General features: G+C 41.5%; 1 protein-coding gene across 4 annotated transcripts in view; it reads left to right on the top strand.

The window, feature by feature from the left end:
* Positions 1-18,075, top strand: part of LOC149313733 (N-chimaerin) — a 142,956-nt gene that overhangs the window by 117,532 nt on the left and 7,349 nt on the right. For all 4 annotated transcript variants that reach the window (XM_089519713.1, XM_089519715.1, XM_089519712.1 and 1 more), the window contains 3 exons: positions 4,194-4,278; positions 14,505-14,678; positions 15,457-15,534. In XM_089519713.1, coding sequence (XP_089375839.1) covers positions 4,194-4,278; positions 14,505-14,678; positions 15,457-15,534 — 337 coding nt within the window. The remainder of the gene's footprint in view (positions 1-4,193; positions 4,279-14,504; positions 14,679-15,456; positions 15,535-18,075) is intronic.

Here is an 18,075-nt window from a genome sequence, read left to right on the forward strand (position 1 = left end):
TAGTTTCAGGGCCAACACATTGTGCATGTAACAGACTCGAAGTGGTCTTTAGTACGGATCAGGAACAGCCATGGGCAGAAGTGATTAGGATCTCTGCTCTGTCATGGACAGACCATTTCCTGGTCAAAGTGGAACTAAAGGCCACTACCCATATCCCCCTTGGGGGTGGAGGACCTATTAGAATGGTCCGCCCTGGAAGGCTGATGAAACCAGCTAGGTTCCAGGAAGCCCTAGAAGGTTTTATGGTTGGAAATGATGGCGATTCTGTCGAAGCCTTGGTTGATACCTGGAATAATGATCTTACCAGGGCTATAGACATTATCGTTCCCAAGTGTCCATTCTGGACCGCTTCTAATAGGAAACCATGATACATGCAAGACCTTCGTAAAATGAAGCGGGCCGCGCAATGACTAGAGCGCGCTGGCGGAAACATCAACGCTTATCTTGACAAGACACGCCATAGAAACTTTTTGGATCCCTATGGAGTGGCAATAGATGCAACAAATAAATCCTTCTATGCTGCACATATTGCATCTGCAGAGTCTCGTCCAGCAGAGCTGTTCAGGGTGGTTAAAACATTGACTCAGGTACCTCCCATCCTGGAACCAACTATAGCCTGCTGTGATGCTTTTAATGGATTTTTTTGCAGATAAAATCTCTGATAAGAGCTGATCTGGAAGCAGGCAATTTAACAGATTCTGTAATTATTATTATTATTAACCTTTATTTATAAAGCGCTGTAAATTTACACAGCGCTGTACATACAGTCTTTTTAATTAGACGGTTCCCTGCCCTCAGGCTTACAATCTAAAAAGACACCACACAAAAAGAGAAGGGAGTAGTGGTGGGGAAGGGGATGAAGTCCAGCAGTTCCTCTCTACCTACAAGGCCTGGACCAAGGCAGGTGGACTGGAGGGAGGGCTTGGCTTCATAATGGATGGTTAATCTTCATCCGGGGAGGCAAGCGAGAATTATGCAAGGCCTGGGAACGCTTCTCTGAACAGGATGGTCTTCAACTCCATTTTGAAGCTGGTTAAAGAAGTGATGGCTCTTGTTCGCGGGGGAAGAAGGTTCCAGGAGTGAGGGGCAGCAAGTGAAAAGAGGTGTCCGTTGACTCCATGGACTATGTTAAATTGGATCATTTTGTGTTTGTAAATACCGATGAAGTGGACAAGCTTCTTGGAAGTGTAAGGATAGCCTGCCCCCTCAATCCTTGCCCTTCATGGTTGACCGCCGGGAGGGGGGGGGGAATGCAGTAAAATTTTTATTAAGATCTTTGGGGAGGGTAAATTTTCATCAGATTTAAAACAAGCGGTGGTCAAACTGCTTTTGAAAAACCCTCCCTTGACCCCGTGGTGAGAAATAACTATACATCAGTCTCCCTTTTACCATTTTTGGGCAAAGTGATCGAGAGGGCAGCTGCCTTCCAACTGGGCATTGACAGGGTGCTCTTGGACATCTCAGTGGCATTCAATACCATTGACCATGGTTTTCTTCTGGAATGCCTGAGGGAGCTAGGTATTGGGGGCACTGTGCTTCAGTGGCTCTGTTCCTACCTCTCAGGCAGGTTCCAGATGGTGATGCTTAAAGAGAGCTGACATCTGCTGTTTAACATACATGAAGCCACTGGGAGAGATCATCCGGAGACATGAAGTGCGGTGTTATTAGTACGCTGATGACACCCAAATATGCTTCTCTATGCCTCCGATGCAGTGACTAAGGATGGAATCTTTCTTCTGAATGCCTGCCTTGAAGTTGGTAATGGGCTGGATGAGGGAAAACAAACTCAAGTTGAATCCAGAGAAAACGGAGGTACTCGCAATAGATACCTTTGCTCTAGGGAAGGAACTTTGTCACCTAGTCCTGGATAGGGTTACACTTCCCCTAAAGGACGAAGTTCACAGTCTGGGAGTACTCCTGGATCCGTCTCTACAGTTGTCATCTCAAGTAGATGCGACAGCCAGGAGTGCTTGGTATCAACTCTGGTTGATATGCCAGCTGCGACCCTACCTGGACCGGAAGGACCTTTAAGCAGTGGTACATGCTCTGGTAATCTCTCATCTTGATTTCTGTAACGTGTTCTACATGGGGCTACCCTTGTACCAAGTTCAGAAGCTTCAATTAGTTCAGAATATGGCAGCCAGACTGGTCACTGGTTCATCAAGGTTTGACCATATAACACCAATTTTAAAAGGTCTTCACTGGCTGCTGATTAGCTTCCGGGCGCAATACAAGGTGTTGCTTATTACCTTTAAAGCCCTATGTGGCTTGCGCCCGAGTAACTTGCAGGAACGCTTCTCCCTATATAATCCGCCCCGCACTCTTAAAATATTGGGGAAGAATCTCTTGGAATCATATATACAACAAGACTAACTTCCACTTCCCAAAAAGCTTTCACTGCAGCTGCTCCTAAACTGTGGAACAGTTTCCCAGAGGAGATCCGTCTTATTACCTCCTTGGAAGCTTTTAAGAAGGTAGTTAAGATGGATCTCTTCTGGAGAGCTTACCCACCAGATCTCCTATAAGAGTTACTGCTCTATCCTTTGACCTAAATTGAAATATCTCCCTCCTCTCTCACTTTTCATAGTGTCATTTTAATTGTTTATTAACTAGTATTTTACCATGGTTTTTAATATTGTGATTGAGCTTGTATATTGTGTATTGACACTGGGTTGTAATCCCATCTCGATTCACTTGGGAGAGGCAGGAAAATAAAAATAAAATTATTATTATTATTATTATTATTATTATTATTATAATACACTGAAATGGAATATTTCCTGATATAGCCCCTAAGCCTTTAGTGTTAACATTCCAAAAACAAACAATGCATTTTCCCTTGTAGCACTGATACTGAATTTATAGCTCTAATCTGTTGTTATTCTGCATCATGGTTTTGTTGCTGCAGATTGCCTTGATCAATGGGCATGAGAAAGGCACTATAGAAAACTGAAATGTATGGATGGGACCATGTCCAGTGCTTAATTCAAATGCAATTGCCTGCTGCTGGTATTACATTCGACCTTCTGTATTCATAGTTCTGCACCCACAGATTCACATACAACAAAAATTACCAAAACCAAACTTTGGTTTTGCCATTTTATGTAAGGGACACCATTACATAAAGAGACTTGAGCATCCATGGATTTTGATATCCATTGGGGGGGGGGGGAGTCTTGGAGCCAAATTCCAGTAGATACCAAGGGTCCTCTGTAAATGGAGGTAAAAATGGCTCTGTTAGTTGTATTGTTTGTCAGTTGAGGATTATGAAGCAATACAAGATGACCTCTAAGCATGCATTTTTGATCTTTGCCAGGAGAGAGATACAACTGGAGGATATAAACCTTTTGATTCTTTTGAACCTTTCAATAGTTTTCATTCCCATTTGCTTATTAGAAATTCTCTCAAAGTCAAATAAAAATGTCCTAGAATTAACTGAAGTATTATTTTTAAAAGCAGGGCATAGTGTGGCTTATTTCTAAGCCAATTCAAAGGTGCCTTTAACACCCCTTATTTGCTGGAAACAGTTGAGGACTCATTCTTGTTTTGCCCACTGCAAGAATAAGTAAAAAAAGAATCCCAGGGCTTGCTTGTTTGATCTTGCATGGTCAATTCCAAGCCTGCATCCCAAGCCTAGACCTGGGAGAGGGTAGAGAATGCCATGCAATGTCAGGTTAATCCCAGTTTTGACAATTGGGAGTAAGAGCAGTACCTTTCTAAATAAAAATGATAGTATACAGATACCTTTTAAATGCTGCTGTGAAAGAAGCACGTCACTGGACAACAGATTTGAGTTGTCCTGTTCTCTCTGAGTAGAAATGCAAGCTCAACTGCTCAAATACTAGGCTGCTGAATGTATCTTGTTAGGAAGTAGCCCATACAGGCATCTACTGTGTTGTGCATACTCTTCCTCAAGCATACAGTCTTCATATAGAGGAAAGCCCTTTCAGGTAATGTATTCAGAATTATTTTCAGGCTAAAGAGGATGTTGGCTGTGTAGTTCCAGTTTAATTCTTTCTCCTTATGTTTGTGTTTCTGACATCTTGTGCTATGTGCTTGGTACATTATACAACTAAGGATAATCAGTGTTTTGTTTTGTTTTTTAAGAGGGAGAGAGAGAGGTAGTTTGGTATACATTTTTGAAAATGTATCATACTCACTGTGATTATTCATTAGTTTCTTCTGTTTTTCAGGTTCACACGTTTAGGGGTCCACACTGGTGTGAATATTGTGCCAACTTTATGTGGGGCCTCATTGCTCAGGGAGTGAAATGTGCAGGTAACTAATGATATAGGTTGTTTGCTTTTATATGTTGCTGCCATCTTCAGCTGGTTTTCCATTTCATATTAAAATTTGCTCTCTCAATCCTGAAGTGATTCCGGTTGTAGCTAATAGAAAGATTCCCACTGGTATGACAAAAAAGTAAATCAGCTCTTTGTGTTAATCATGCAATATATTGGTGATTTGGCATTCTGCCTTGTCACATAAAAATAATAAAAGTCATAAAATATAGACTAAAACAATTGTAAAATAATCATTAAACAGCAGTAGGTGCAACAAAAACAGTAAATTAAACCTTAAGGCTTCCCCAGTTACATATAATTACCAGTTACAAGAATCAAAAAGAGAGATTGAGTCTAGGATATAACTGAAGAGTCTGAATTTTTTAAAACCAAAAAGAAATGAAGTTATTAAATGGGGATATAGTTGGATAAATCAGGCAAAATTAAATGAAGCTGTAGACAAATGCATAAACTTCATGCCAAGACAAGGCAAAATTCAAACTTCTGAAACAGGAAATTAATTTATTTCAGGTAATGGTTCATATCAGAAATAAATACCACATGAAAGGGGAAAATATGTGAATATTACACAAAATATTCCATGTTTAGTCAATTCATATACAGAATGTGCATTGTATTTCATGTATGCTCAAATATCTTGCTGTCAAAAATGTATGTTTGGGGTTTCGTGTTGTAGGAAAATAATGAAAAAGCATTTAAGTGCGAGTCCTAGTTGTCATAGGTGCCTGAGTACATTGTGGAGAATACCCAATCATATGTACCCAGTTTGCATAGGAGGGCTATACAAAACACCGGAGTGGTGTAGGCTGCTGAAGGTGTATTTCATAGCTGCAATCCAAATAAGCAAGTTTGCCATACTAAATGTAATTTACTTCAGGCTGCTTGTGAGAGAGTGTGAGCGTGGAGTAATTTTGCAAGAAAGATCAAGATTCAAGCCACTTGTATTTCTTTGAGAGCAGGACTTCCTCTGAGGTGGGACTTTTGACAGCACTATTTTAGATGCCAAAAGCACAGGGGGAAGGAGTAGAAGTGAGATGCCTCCAAACATGTGCAGATTACATGCTCATAGTACTACAGCTGCCTTGACAAATCTGGGATTAAGAACCAGGGCTAGATGAGAGGCAGTATATTCTTCTTCAGCTAGAACTGGGTTTGGTATTGTATGGTTTGTGGACTACATGTGGTATCTTGAGGCCTCCGGGAGATGTGATTCCCTCTTATATTGCTATCCACATACAAACACAAAAACATATCCAACAGCCTAAAATTCCAACTGGAAGTTATCAAAAACAGTTCCAGTGATGGGGTGCAGTCCTTGGAGAGCTTGAGGACCCCAGAATGGGACAGGTGTGACTCTCCATGGCTTTGAACCATGGGCAAGAACTTCTCATTTTAGAAGTTCATTTTCACTTCTTTTGGCTTGTTGGTAGTCTTCTGGAAAATTTCAGTCTGTGTCCCAGAGCTCTTAACATTACTTTTTAAAAGAATGAGTAGAATGGTGTGCAGAAGCATCCACCATTTAGCAGTGATAGGGCAATGCTTTGTAACCCAGAATGGCCTAGAGCTCCATCCTACTACTGTGCCCTTTTGAACGGCTGCAGTATAACATTTTCCAAGCTCTTCTGTGACCTTCAAGTGCTTTCTTACTGAAAGCATTCAAAAGTTAAGTTGTTTTGTTTATTACTTTATTTTTATTTATTTTTATTTATTGCGAACCATTTTATTTTTGTAGTGCAAACTTCATAAATATTGGATAGAATCTGCTAACTTGCATAAAAGCCATGCCAGACAAGAAAATTGTACAGTGACCATTCTGAATTCAGGTGTTGGTTGGCTTGTAAGCAAAACCTCACAAGCAGCACATTTTAGGATTCCCTTTACAATATTGCATGCTCATCGAAATAGGTGTGGGGATGGGGGAACAATACTGAGTTTGCACCAATAAGCAGTAAATTAATCTTTAGCCTCAGAGCTTGCTGGTCTTTTTTTCAAAGTGAATTTATAATCAGAATATCTTTTCAGCAGTGCATGACATACCATGGCAACTAGCCTGCACTTTCTCTCTTCTCTAGCATGTGGGTGGTTTGTCTCCTGGATGGATATGGTTTATATAATGTTCTTTCACGCACTGTGCATAGCCACCTACATTAAAATAATCCTTTAGGGCCAGATTTTTCCAAAGCCTTGAGTGGGAGCGAGAAAAAAGGAAAGTGGCTGCCTGCTTCATTCTGAACAAAACAAGAGAATAAATTTGGTTCCAGGGCTTCTCTTCTTTCTCAGCCTTTCAATTTTTCTTAGTTTTATTTTTGCTTTACTGAACTTGCAGTATTAAAGCTAAAGCAGCTGCATCTCCTTGGCAGCATTTTCCCTTCCTGTAGTTATTTACTTGAGAAGAAACAAGTAGGCATGTTTATTGTGAGCAAACTTTGAAAACATTATTCCTTTATTTATTTGTTTGTTTGTTTGTACTAACTGGAGAATTCTGGTAGCTGTAGTTGCGAATTCTGGTTGTGAATGGTCCAGAACTAACCAGGGAGCTTCATGTCTAGCTGGGAAGTTACATGACACTACAACTGTAATGTGTATCTGTTGATTTCTGCCTTCATAAAATGCATTGGTGTTACTACGATGCTTTCCAGTAAAGCTTTGGTAATACTTTGCAAACCAGATTTGAATTTTAAAGTCAATTTATAAATGGCGAATTAGTAAATAGATGTTGTATTGCCATAGTCTTTTAAGTGTGCATGATTAACATATGGGCCATGCCAGATTTCTTACTGTCTAGCCAAATCAACTTTTAAAAGAGCCAGTTATGTCCTATTTTATACATGTTACCTACATTTTCTCTCACTTTGAGAGAACTGTATGTGGGGGAAATATAACTTTCGAAGTTATATTCTCTCTTTACCATCAAATATAGATGTTTGTTTCTGGAGGCATTTTTTTTTTCACATGCAAACACGTATTAGATCACATTGGACATCTTTACATTCAGTTCAAACAAGTTTTTGTCATATATACCATAACCATGTCTCATAAAACAAATTTGGTGCCCTCTGAATACAGTGAGTATTACATATTATTGAGAGAACAGGTAATGTGCACTGGACAAAAATGCTTTGGTTTTTGTGTTGCGGTAGTGCAGGTGTGAACATGCTGAGGTCCTCCAGATCACATCTTGCGTCATCCTTCACCTTTGACTGTACTAATCCATGCCCCCTTCCAATAGGGCATTAAAATATGAACTAGATACATCTGTGCTGACGGGGGCAGGATGTGTGGTTTTTAGGGCAGTACTGCCTCCTTTTTTGTCGTGTCATCTTGATAATTGTGGATAAACCTATGTAGCAACAATTCCTTCATTGCTTTTGACAGACATAGTTCTGGATTCCTGGTCTAGACAGAAATTTCCTGTGGTAAAACTGGAATTTTAGCTATGAAGAGTGCTGGATAGCATGGGCAAAACCACCTTACTCTCTTGACAGAATTGTTATGATGCCCATGAACAATGTCCTAAACCTCTTAGAGAAAGTACAAAATATAAATAGGATAAATAAATACATGAAGTTCAGTTTTAGCTTCACTTGACATTAACTTGTGATGGATGATCAAGAAAAACAGGACTGCCAAGGCAGTTTGTATAAACAAAGAGGCAAACAGAAAAACTTAGATGAAAGGCAGCTTCAGAGACAGTCTTTTGAACTAGTCTTTCTATATTTACTCTTAAAAATAATACAGTAATAGTTATTTTGAATCTTGGATTCAGAGTTCAGTTCCCCACTTGGCCATGGAAACCCACTGAGTGACCTTGAGGAAATCACACACTTCTAACCCCAGAAAATCCATAAGTCAAAAAAGGGTTGCCATAAGTCAACAAATAGTCTGAACTGTCAAGTAGTTAGTGAGCAGGTGCTCTCATGATTTCATTGTGGGCTTCCCGTAGGCAACTGATGGGCCATTCTGTGAACAGAATGTGGAACTAGATAAGCCTTTTGTCTAATCCAGCAGGGCTCACTTTATGTTCTTATGTATTTTATATTGCACTTTTTAAAATTAACTCTACTTTCTCAAAAGTAAGTAGTAAAATCTCAAAAGGTTTCCTCTTTGAATGCAGTGTCCCCTTTTACCTGCTTCCTCAGCAGTCCTGGTAATTTAAATGCAATATTGTAAAGTCAGCCTAGCAGCATTTTGTAAGGAAGATAGATTGAGTTGGTGCCAAACTAGACAGCCTTATCTCTCATTTCTGCCAGATTGCTGCTGTGGTCCAAGAAATCATGGAACAAAATGGCTGCCTGGCTTAGGAACAAAGAAAATGGTAGGTTGGAGCAAGACGAGTTCAGAGCTTCCCAATTGCTTTCCAACAGGCCTGACTACCTCCTTTTCCCCCAACTAGCCTGTGGTTAACATCTACAGCTGTTGATGGCCCATATCTACCAATCCTGTGCTAATTATATGAGCCGTTGCTTTGGGGAGATATAAGAAAGAACAAGACAAAGACTGTACTTTCTGCAAAAACAGGGTGAATGTATTGTCCAAATTCCATCATTGATAGATTGTTTATAAATTCCACATGTGAAAAAAGACTTTCCTAGGATGATAACCCTTTAATTGTCTCTCATTACAGCTTCATTCCTCAGCTATAGACCTGTTGAATAATCAATCATTGATACATTTAGTGGTCAAATGTCCCTGAACATTCCCCAAATGGGACTCACAAGAAGCCTATGCATGCCGTTACCCCCAGTCCAGTTCTGAGTTCACAGCAATCATGTAACTGTAACAGTTTCCTAGCTGTCTTCCTGAGGAGCATGTAATTCCTTTCCCTCCCCCCATTGCTATTTACTCTCAAAAGTGACAGAATACATACTCTTCCCCAATGTAGCTTATAAAATATGATGGTCATGCATTTAACATACAGTGATATTTCTATAAAGCACGCTCAGCAACTGTATATTCCAGTGAATTAGAAGTACAATGAAGGTTAAAGCTGACTGAAATCAAATCAGTAATAGAAGAGAAAGTGACAGCTCTGCTTATTGTACTCTCAGCAAATATTTGAAATGGGTCCTCTTGGGGCATTCTTAATACAGTGCTTAAAGTTCCTATGTTTGCTCATGCATTAATGAAAGCACATTATTTCAGCTTACAGTGGAGAATGCTAGAATCAATCTTTTTTGTTCTTAAATATTAAGTCTTTCCCATGATGTCCTAGAAAAACATGGGGAATGAACAACTTATTCCAGATATTTCAACTCATAGTATCTGAACAGCTGATTCAAAATGTTTTGAAGATTTCTGCCAGCTAATAAAATTAAATGTATCATATCTCTTCTGCCTTTGGTGGCCTGAGAAAACTGCAGAACATTTGGACAATCTGAGAGTAGCGAGATAAGGAAGACTGCTGATTTTTAGAAGAGACTGACAATGAATTCACATGATTAATTTTCATAATAAAGTTCTGCTGTACCCAGACATTGAAGGCCACTTCCTTCTGTCTCTCACACACATTTAACTGTCTTTTTTCATACTCCAACAAATGCAGAAGGGTCATAGTTTGATAGTAAATAACATGTTTTGCATAAACAAAGGAGCACACGATGGCATCTCAAAGGGCTGTGGGTAGTTGAATTGGGAATTACCTCTACCTGGGATAAAAGCTGCCAGTGCTGGAAAACATACAGATAGACATAACAATAAGCCTTAGCCCTTCTCTTCTAGTATAGCTGTGCAAAGAAGTTTAAAAGCTCTTAGATTGTACGCCATAGGCAGGCTTACTCTTATATATTTATTGTTTTATGTACAGCGTTGTGCAAATCTACATCACTATATAAACAACAACAACAACAATAATAATCTGCTTGCTTGCTTTAATCAACAGCAGTTTTTCTTCAAGAGCAATTTAGCATTATTATTTAGCATTAGGAGATTATCAGACAGGGGGAACTAGGGGAAGAAAAAGGCATACTCCCAACAAAGTCATGAGATCGCGCTGAAAATTTTCAGATGATGTCACGCTTATCCAGGAATTAACCCATGGAGATCCAGGAATGCTCCAGCAAGAAACCATTCCCGAGACTTCCCCGTGAATGGCTTGCTGCTGGAGCATTCCTGGATCTTCATGATTTAAATCCTGGATAAGGACGATGCATCTGAAAGTCTTCAGCATGATTGCACAACTTTGTTGGGAGTATGCCTTTTACTCCCAGCTTCCCCCCCCCCCCCCCATTCTGATCATCTCCTTAAACTGTGGCTAACCATAACCATAGTTTATTGAAAAGAACTGACTTCATACACCACATTTTGATGTTGGTTTGTTTCAGTAAAACATTCAGCCAAGGTCACAAATTGCAGGTAAGGGCTAGAGATAGAAGCAGAAGCAACCACACTAGAAGGAAGAGAGAACTTGTAGTATTACACAAATGAGGCTCATGCCATCTCTTTCACATACCAATAAACTATAGTTTATTATAATGTTTGAATGCTGCCATACAATCAGACCATGATCCTATGTAGCTCAGTATCGTTGATTCCTGTAGCTATTATCCAAAGGCTCAGGCAGTCGTATTATTTGAGATCCTTTCACCAGAATTGCCATAGAAAGTTAGCTTCATAGTTTGTGCTATAATCTCGGGACCATATATACTGTTTATGCTCGTGTATAAGTCTAGAACTTTTAGTCAAAAAATTGACCCAAAAAAACTGAGTCGACTTGTCCATGGGTCAGTGTAAATGATGTACTTTAATCCTTATAAAAAGGGAACCATCCCTTGGTGAAAAGCAAAAGTGTAATCTGTCCTGAAAGCACTGACCTCCCCTGTGCTCTCTCATCCATCCAGCTTTTAGTGGGAGCCCAAACAGTTATGCCTGCTGGAATTTTGTTAAGCTCTTTGGCATCATTTTCCTTTGCTTCATCCTATAAATCTTTTGTCACATGTCCCTAAATTTTACCCTCGACATATACATGGATCATATCAAAATCCACCATTTTCGCCCCAAAACCTGACCTCGACTTATACATGAGGTTGACTTATAGTTGAGTATATACGGTAGTCAGAGGCATAACTATAAGATGTTACTGAAAATCTAACCTCCCCTCCAACTCTGACTCTACCATCTGATCTCTAACACTGATCTGTGGCCAACATAAAAAGAACTCAACTAGATCAGACCAATGGTGTGAGGAAATTGATTTCAGATATGCGATTTAGATGTGTGATTTCTTTGTTTTCATTATAACAATGAGATCTGCTTATTGCCCCAGTGAGCCATGTGCTTTGAGTGTATATTCACTCCAGGATGAAAGCATGGAAAGACGCTTACTCATTATTCCTATTGTTGATTAACTAGGAATGGAGAGTCACTCTTGCAAATCACCTAAAGATCTACCCAAACCTATTTCTGCCCATCCATGTGTTGCGGGGCCCCTAGTGGTCCCACCCTTCTAGCCCAGGGCTGGCAGTTTAAGATGTCTATTTGCTTCCATGTGGCAACAAAACACAGCAGAGTCAAGGTGATGCTTCCAACTGAGTTCAGCTTTATTTAACATATAAATATATGCTCTTTTCCAGCATAAACACTAGACCCTCTAGCCAATCTTCTTAACCTTCTAGCTTCCCTTCTTATCTTCAGTAGTCTATCAAGGTTGCCCTTTTGTGTTCATCCCTTAGGGCTTCAGTTTCTTTTCAGAAACTTCCCAATCCACCTTCTTTATAAGCAGGGTTCTAGACCCTAATGTTCACCTTCTCCCTCTGGTGTCGCACCAGTCCCCTTCTCCTTCCACCAGCCTGGTGAATGCCTGTGCTCTTGGCCTGTCGGGATGTTGGGGAGCCAGACTGGCTAACTGTCCTAGAGCATCTTCCCACCAAGACTCTTCTGCGCTCACACCCCAAACTGGCACTCCGAAGTGGCCCCTCTACAATGCTGCCGTCCATCCTTCCCTCCCCAAGGGTGGAGTTGGGACACCTCCCCTCTCCCTGTCCACAACCACCTTTTCTAGCTTTCCTCTTCCATATTTCTCCTCATCTGCCTCTCCTTCTCCTTTAACCCTTCGGCCTCCACCTTCCTCCATCCTATATAGACCCTTCCTCTCCTGATCCCAGCCCCTCTCTCCCCTCCAAAACCAAAAGAGAAATCTCCGTTCTCTCCATTGGTGATGCCGCCTCCTCAGGTCTCCCAACCCCTGGTGATGTCAAGGGACACCCCAACTCTCCCCGTGACCAGTCACACCATGTTCATTATGCTTTGAATCATGGCCATTATACAGATGGTTCCAAACCTACAGAGCAGGCTGTGGCAGCAAAAATCCCTGTCATTGTTTGACTCTAAGCCACTGGTGTTCTACACCTATTCTCCAGAAATGTGTGCAGTCTAGACACATTTTCCATAAATTTATCTGATCATATAGGCAGAGTGAAACAGCCGATGCTTGAAGGCTAGAACAAAACACAAGTCTGTCATGTGGAACTTGCCTTCTTCTTCACCAACTGTGCAGCAGGCACTGGTGGTTTGGAGGTAAGTGGAGTTCTGGGTTTCAGTCTGGATACCCAGCATCCTAAACCATTTGGAGGGATGGGTTTTCAGCACCGAGGATGGCTCTTTTAGAGTTTGGACAGAAAACATAGAGCAGTTTCACTGCCTCACGCACACTCTTGCTAGCAGCCTATACCGCAGCTGTGGTGAAGGATGCTGCTCATCACCAACACTGTCAGCTTGGTTGCTTTTTTTAACAAGAAATGAGATGAGGGACCATTTTGTGCTTTGCCTCATTGATTTCCCTGCTGCACACATAGGTCTAATCTACTCCGTTGCAAAAAAATAATGCAGTTTGACACCACTTTTACTGCCATGGCTCTGCTATGGAATTCTGGAATTGGTAGTTTGTTGTAGCAGCAGAGCTTCCTTTAGAAAAGCCTAAATATCTCACAAAATTACAAATTCCAGAATTCCATAGCATTGATCCATGGCAGTTAAAGTGGGGTCAAATTACATTATTTCTGCAGTGCAGATTAGAGCATAGTCTCAAGGATATTAGAGGCAGTTCTTACGCCTTCCTCTCTTTGATAGGGAGCATCTCAATATATAAATGTACATTGCTCTGCTTATCTGCTGCTGTCTTATTGCTCTTTTAGACTATGCAAGCTTATTTCACAATAATGAGTATAGTCTGTGTTACATTAGAAACCTATGGCCCGTTACAAATGAGCATAAAAGTACGGACTGGGTCCGTACTAGGGTTAGGAAGGGGCGTCATTTCTTGACGCCCCTAACCCTAGTATGGACCGAGTCCATACAAAATGGTGGTGCCCTATGCACACGGGCGCCACCATGACTACGTCCCTAAATAGGGCGGCGTGGTTGTGACATAGTGGGGCCATGCGAGGGTGCCTAGGACACCCTTTCTGCGGCCCCGGAAGGAGCTCCGTTTCGGAGCTCCTTCCAGCTTTGCATCGCTTGGCACAGCCTTTACATGGCTGCGCCAGCAACGCAGAGGAGAAAGGGGCCAAGCGGACCCTTTCTCCTCCTCCCCGCCGCCACCGGGTGTCCTTGGGGCTTGAAGCCCCAAGGACACCCCTTTCCAGGCTGCGGGGAAGTGGCATTTTACAGCTTCCCCGCGGCCTGGAAAGTGGCGGATCAGGGCCTCGGAGGCTGCTGTTGTGGCAGCTGAGGCCCCGATCCAGCGGGGAAAGGGCCGGTTACAGGCCGCCCCAAACGGGCGGTCTGTAACGCGCCTATGCTACATATTTGTTCTGCTGCCTATCAGACTTTTAGAACTTACGTGCCCAAGTTTTGGTTTGCTGTTGAATGGAGAATCATATAGAAACACTGACAATCCTGCCCCGTAATTTGGTCCACCAATGTTTAAGCTCTCTGATTGACAAGTATTCAGTAGCCTGCCTACGTAGTGGAAGCATTGTGAAGACTGATACAGCAATGAAGAGATAATGAAATGTAAGAAGGAGGTGGGGAGGGGGATCTTATTCATTTTCCCTATTGTCAATTAATTGTGAGTCAGAAATCAGTACTGATCATGGCTGATCAGTATACTAGGTATAGGTATTTCTAATGAAAGTGATAGAGTTATTCAAGTCCTGCACAAACCTTTGCCTAAGTACCAGATTCTCTAGAGCAGTCTTTTATAACTATGATTCTACTGTTCAGTATTGGGATAACACTTTTTATTCCTTTTCTTATTTCCATCAGATTGTGGCTTAAATGTTCATAAGCAATGTTCCAAGATGGTTCCAAATGACTGCAAACCAGACCTGAAGCATGTTAAAAAAGTGTATAGTTGTGATCTCACAACACTAGTAAAAGCACACTTCACAAAAAGACCAATGGTGGTAGATATGTGCATCAGGGAAATTGAATCTAGAGGTAAGGCATGCTTAAATGATTTGGTTGTCTTGCTAATAATCCCTTTAGATTGATTTCTGTCAGCTGGGGTTTAGCTGAATTTAAGATCAAAGCAGTTTTGCCTAGAACATTTTATAAGTGGTTATTTCTCTGAACAATTAATATTTAACATTGCATTGATGTTTAAAATATTGTCTCTGATATATCCCTTTCTCTCGTGTTTATAATAAGGATTATGGCATTATAATACTATATAGTCATACAATATTGTTATACTATTTATGAGATACAGATATTTTATTTGCATTGCTCTGGAATGATATCCCTGCCTGCTGTTTCTTGTATTGAAGTTCCTCTTAACAATATAGTTTTGTAAGGAACAATAAGTAACATAGATAACTATAGCTATGCTCTCAGTTATTACACATTATTTCCTCCTCTAAGTTTTCCCTGTCTAATGACTCTTTGCTTGATTGCTGTTCATATGATATTTAAATAGATGCAAATCTGTTTAAATACTCTAATGTGAGTAGTTAGATTTCACATTTCCTTTGTAAATTTATGGCACGTTTCCCATTCCAGAAATCATTACCAGGAACATATTTACACAGAATTATTGGGTAGTGATCATAAAAATGCTATCTGTTTAGCAGTGAGGCCTGGCACAGAAATTATGCTCAGAAAGAAAGGCAAGGCTTTTGAAGCTTAGCTCAGATGTACACAATGCTATTGGTAAAGAAAAAGACTGTCAGAAAAATAAATATTAAATTTGATGTAATGATGTTTTTAACTTTAACAGGTCTCAATTCTGAAGGACTCTACAGAGTATCAGGATTCAGTGACCTAATTGAAGATGTCAAAATGGCTTTTGATCGAGGTATACTTTATATTAGACCATTACTGGCCATAGCCCAAAGAGCTAGCTTTACATGCCCAGTGGGAATTTTTACTTGTGTTTCAAGAACAATCTGCCTGCCCCATCCCCACTTCCCCATGCTAGGTAGCAAGTCATTTTTTAAAAACATGCCTGGACTTGCAGGGCTTGTAATACAGTGTGGTGGGTGGGCTGGATCATCTGATCAAGAAAGAATCACCAAAAATCCTGCTATGCACTCCCAAGCAAGGTACTTGGATCCCTGCCATTGAACAGTCTGTCAATTATGCAAGGCCTGGGAACGCTTCTCTGAACAGGATGGTCTTCAACTCCGTTTTGAAGCTGGTTAAAGAAGTGATGGCTCTTGTTCACGGGGGAAGAAGGTTCCAGGAGTGAGGGGCAGCGAGTGAAAAGAGGTGTCCATTGACTCCATGGACTATGTTAAATTGGATCATTTTGTGTTTGTAAATACTGATGAAGTGGACAAGCTTCTTGGAAGTGTAAGGATAGCCTGCCCCCTCAATCCTTGCCCTTCATGGTTGACCGCCGGGGGGGGGGGGGGAATGCAGTAAAAATTTTATTAAGATCTTTGGGGAGGGTAAATTTTAATCAGATTTAAAACAAGCAGTGGTCAAACTGCTTTTGAAAAACCCTCCCTTGACCCCGTGGTGAGAAATAACTATACATCGGTCTCCCTTTTACCATTTTTGGGCAAAGTGATCGAGAGGGCAGCTGCCTTCCAACTGGGCATTGACAGGGTGCTCTTGGACATCTCAGCGGCATTCAATACCATTAACCACGGTTTTCTTCTGGAATGCCTGAGGGAGCTAGGTATTGGGGGCACTGTGCTTCAGTGGCTCTGTTCCTACCTCTCAGGCAGGTTCCAGATGGTGATGCTTAAAGAGAGCTGACATCTGGCGTCCCTCAGGGTGCCATTCTGTCCCCCATGCTGTTTAACATACATGAAGCCACTGGGAGAGATCATCCGGAGACATGAAGTGCGGTGTTATTAGTACGCTGATGACACCGAAATATGCTTCTCTATGCCTCCGACTGTTGCAGTGACTAAGGATGGAAACTTTCCTCTGAATGCCTGCCTTGAGTTGGTAATGGGCTGGATGAGGGAAAACAAACTCAAGTTGAATCCAGAGAAAACGGAGGTACTCGTGATAGGTACCTTTGCTCTAGGGAAGGAACTTTGGGGCTGTTTGACTCCGTGCTGAACCCTGTGGCATAGGAGGAGCACAACACTGTACTCCTGCACTAAAGGGTATTTATGGTAGCAAAAAACAGGAGAAGACACCACACATTACAACAAGGAACTGCTTCCTACTTCATACCCATTTTGCTGACCTCTTTTATCCATCCCCATGTTTTTGAGATTGTGCAGAAGTAACTTAAAAGTTACTGTTTTCTGCATCCTTAGTGGGAAAAGTGCTACAGTGGGCATAAATAATATAACCAGTCATTGCTATGTAAACCAATCTGTCTTTTAGTAGCCTTCTCAGTGAAGCCTTTCCATCCCCTCCCACGCATGTTCCCTTTTTGCCCATTACAGCTTTTTCTCTTTTCCTGCCCCATTCCTACTAATCTACCAGATGCTGCTGCTACACATTATGGCAGAGAGCTCTGCCACCAGACACAGCCTCTCTGTGTCTGTTCTTCCTCTCCCACTTCAGGCATGGTGACACTGTCATTATCAGGCTTTTCTCCTCCCCAGCACAACTCTAGCATTGGGTGCTACTGGCAGTGAAGTGAAAGAAGGGAAGGGCACATCATGACAATCACATCATAGGGTAAGGAAAGGAAGGAGAGCATCAACTCACATCTGTTGCTGTATGTCATTTTACTCCTGGTGGGTTTAAAATAAATGGAGGTCTATTTGTCAAGCCCTACTTTTCTACCCAAGTCTCACTAAGACAGTTAAAGTCTCTTGAGAACACATAGTAGCAGATTTGCCATTCCAACCATTTGAGGCAGGAGGACAAGTACCTGCCCTCTGGAGAGAACAAGGCCAGTTCCAAAAAGCAACCAACACAGCTCTCCACAGAATCAGCAGTGTCCAAATGCCTGGCTTTCAGGTGCCTTTCCTCAAACTTAAGTCTGTCCCAAGGCTCCTCTTGGAGCCAGCCATGGCCAGATGCCTGATTCTGAGCTGTCTCCTCTCAAAACAAGGTGTTTGGCCACTGGTTGAGTCTAGTGGGCAGCTTGCTGGTCTTTTTCTAAGCAGTTTTAGGAGCCAGCGTGGTGTAGTGGTTTGAGTGTTGGACTGCGGCTGCATTCACATTGAAGAAATAATCCAGTTTGACACCACTTTAACTGCCATGATTCATTGCTATGGAATTCTAAAAACTGTAGTTTTGTTGTGGCACTGGAGCAAAGTTCTGGTGCCACAACAAACTACAGTTCCTAAAGTTCAATAGCAATGAGCCACGGCAGTTAAAGTTGTGTCAAACCAGATTATTTCTGCAATGCAGATGCTGCCAGTGACTCTGGAGACCAAGGTTCACATCCCCACTCAGCCATGGAAACCCACTGGGTAAC

Source organism: Sceloporus occidentalis, unplaced genomic scaffold, assembly GCF_023333645.1.
Source record: "Sceloporus occidentalis isolate IW3139 unplaced genomic scaffold, rSceOcc1.0.p SCAF_4, whole genome shotgun sequence".
In the NCBI taxonomy this organism is placed as follows: Eukaryota; Metazoa; Chordata; class Lepidosauria; order Squamata; family Phrynosomatidae; genus Sceloporus; species Sceloporus occidentalis.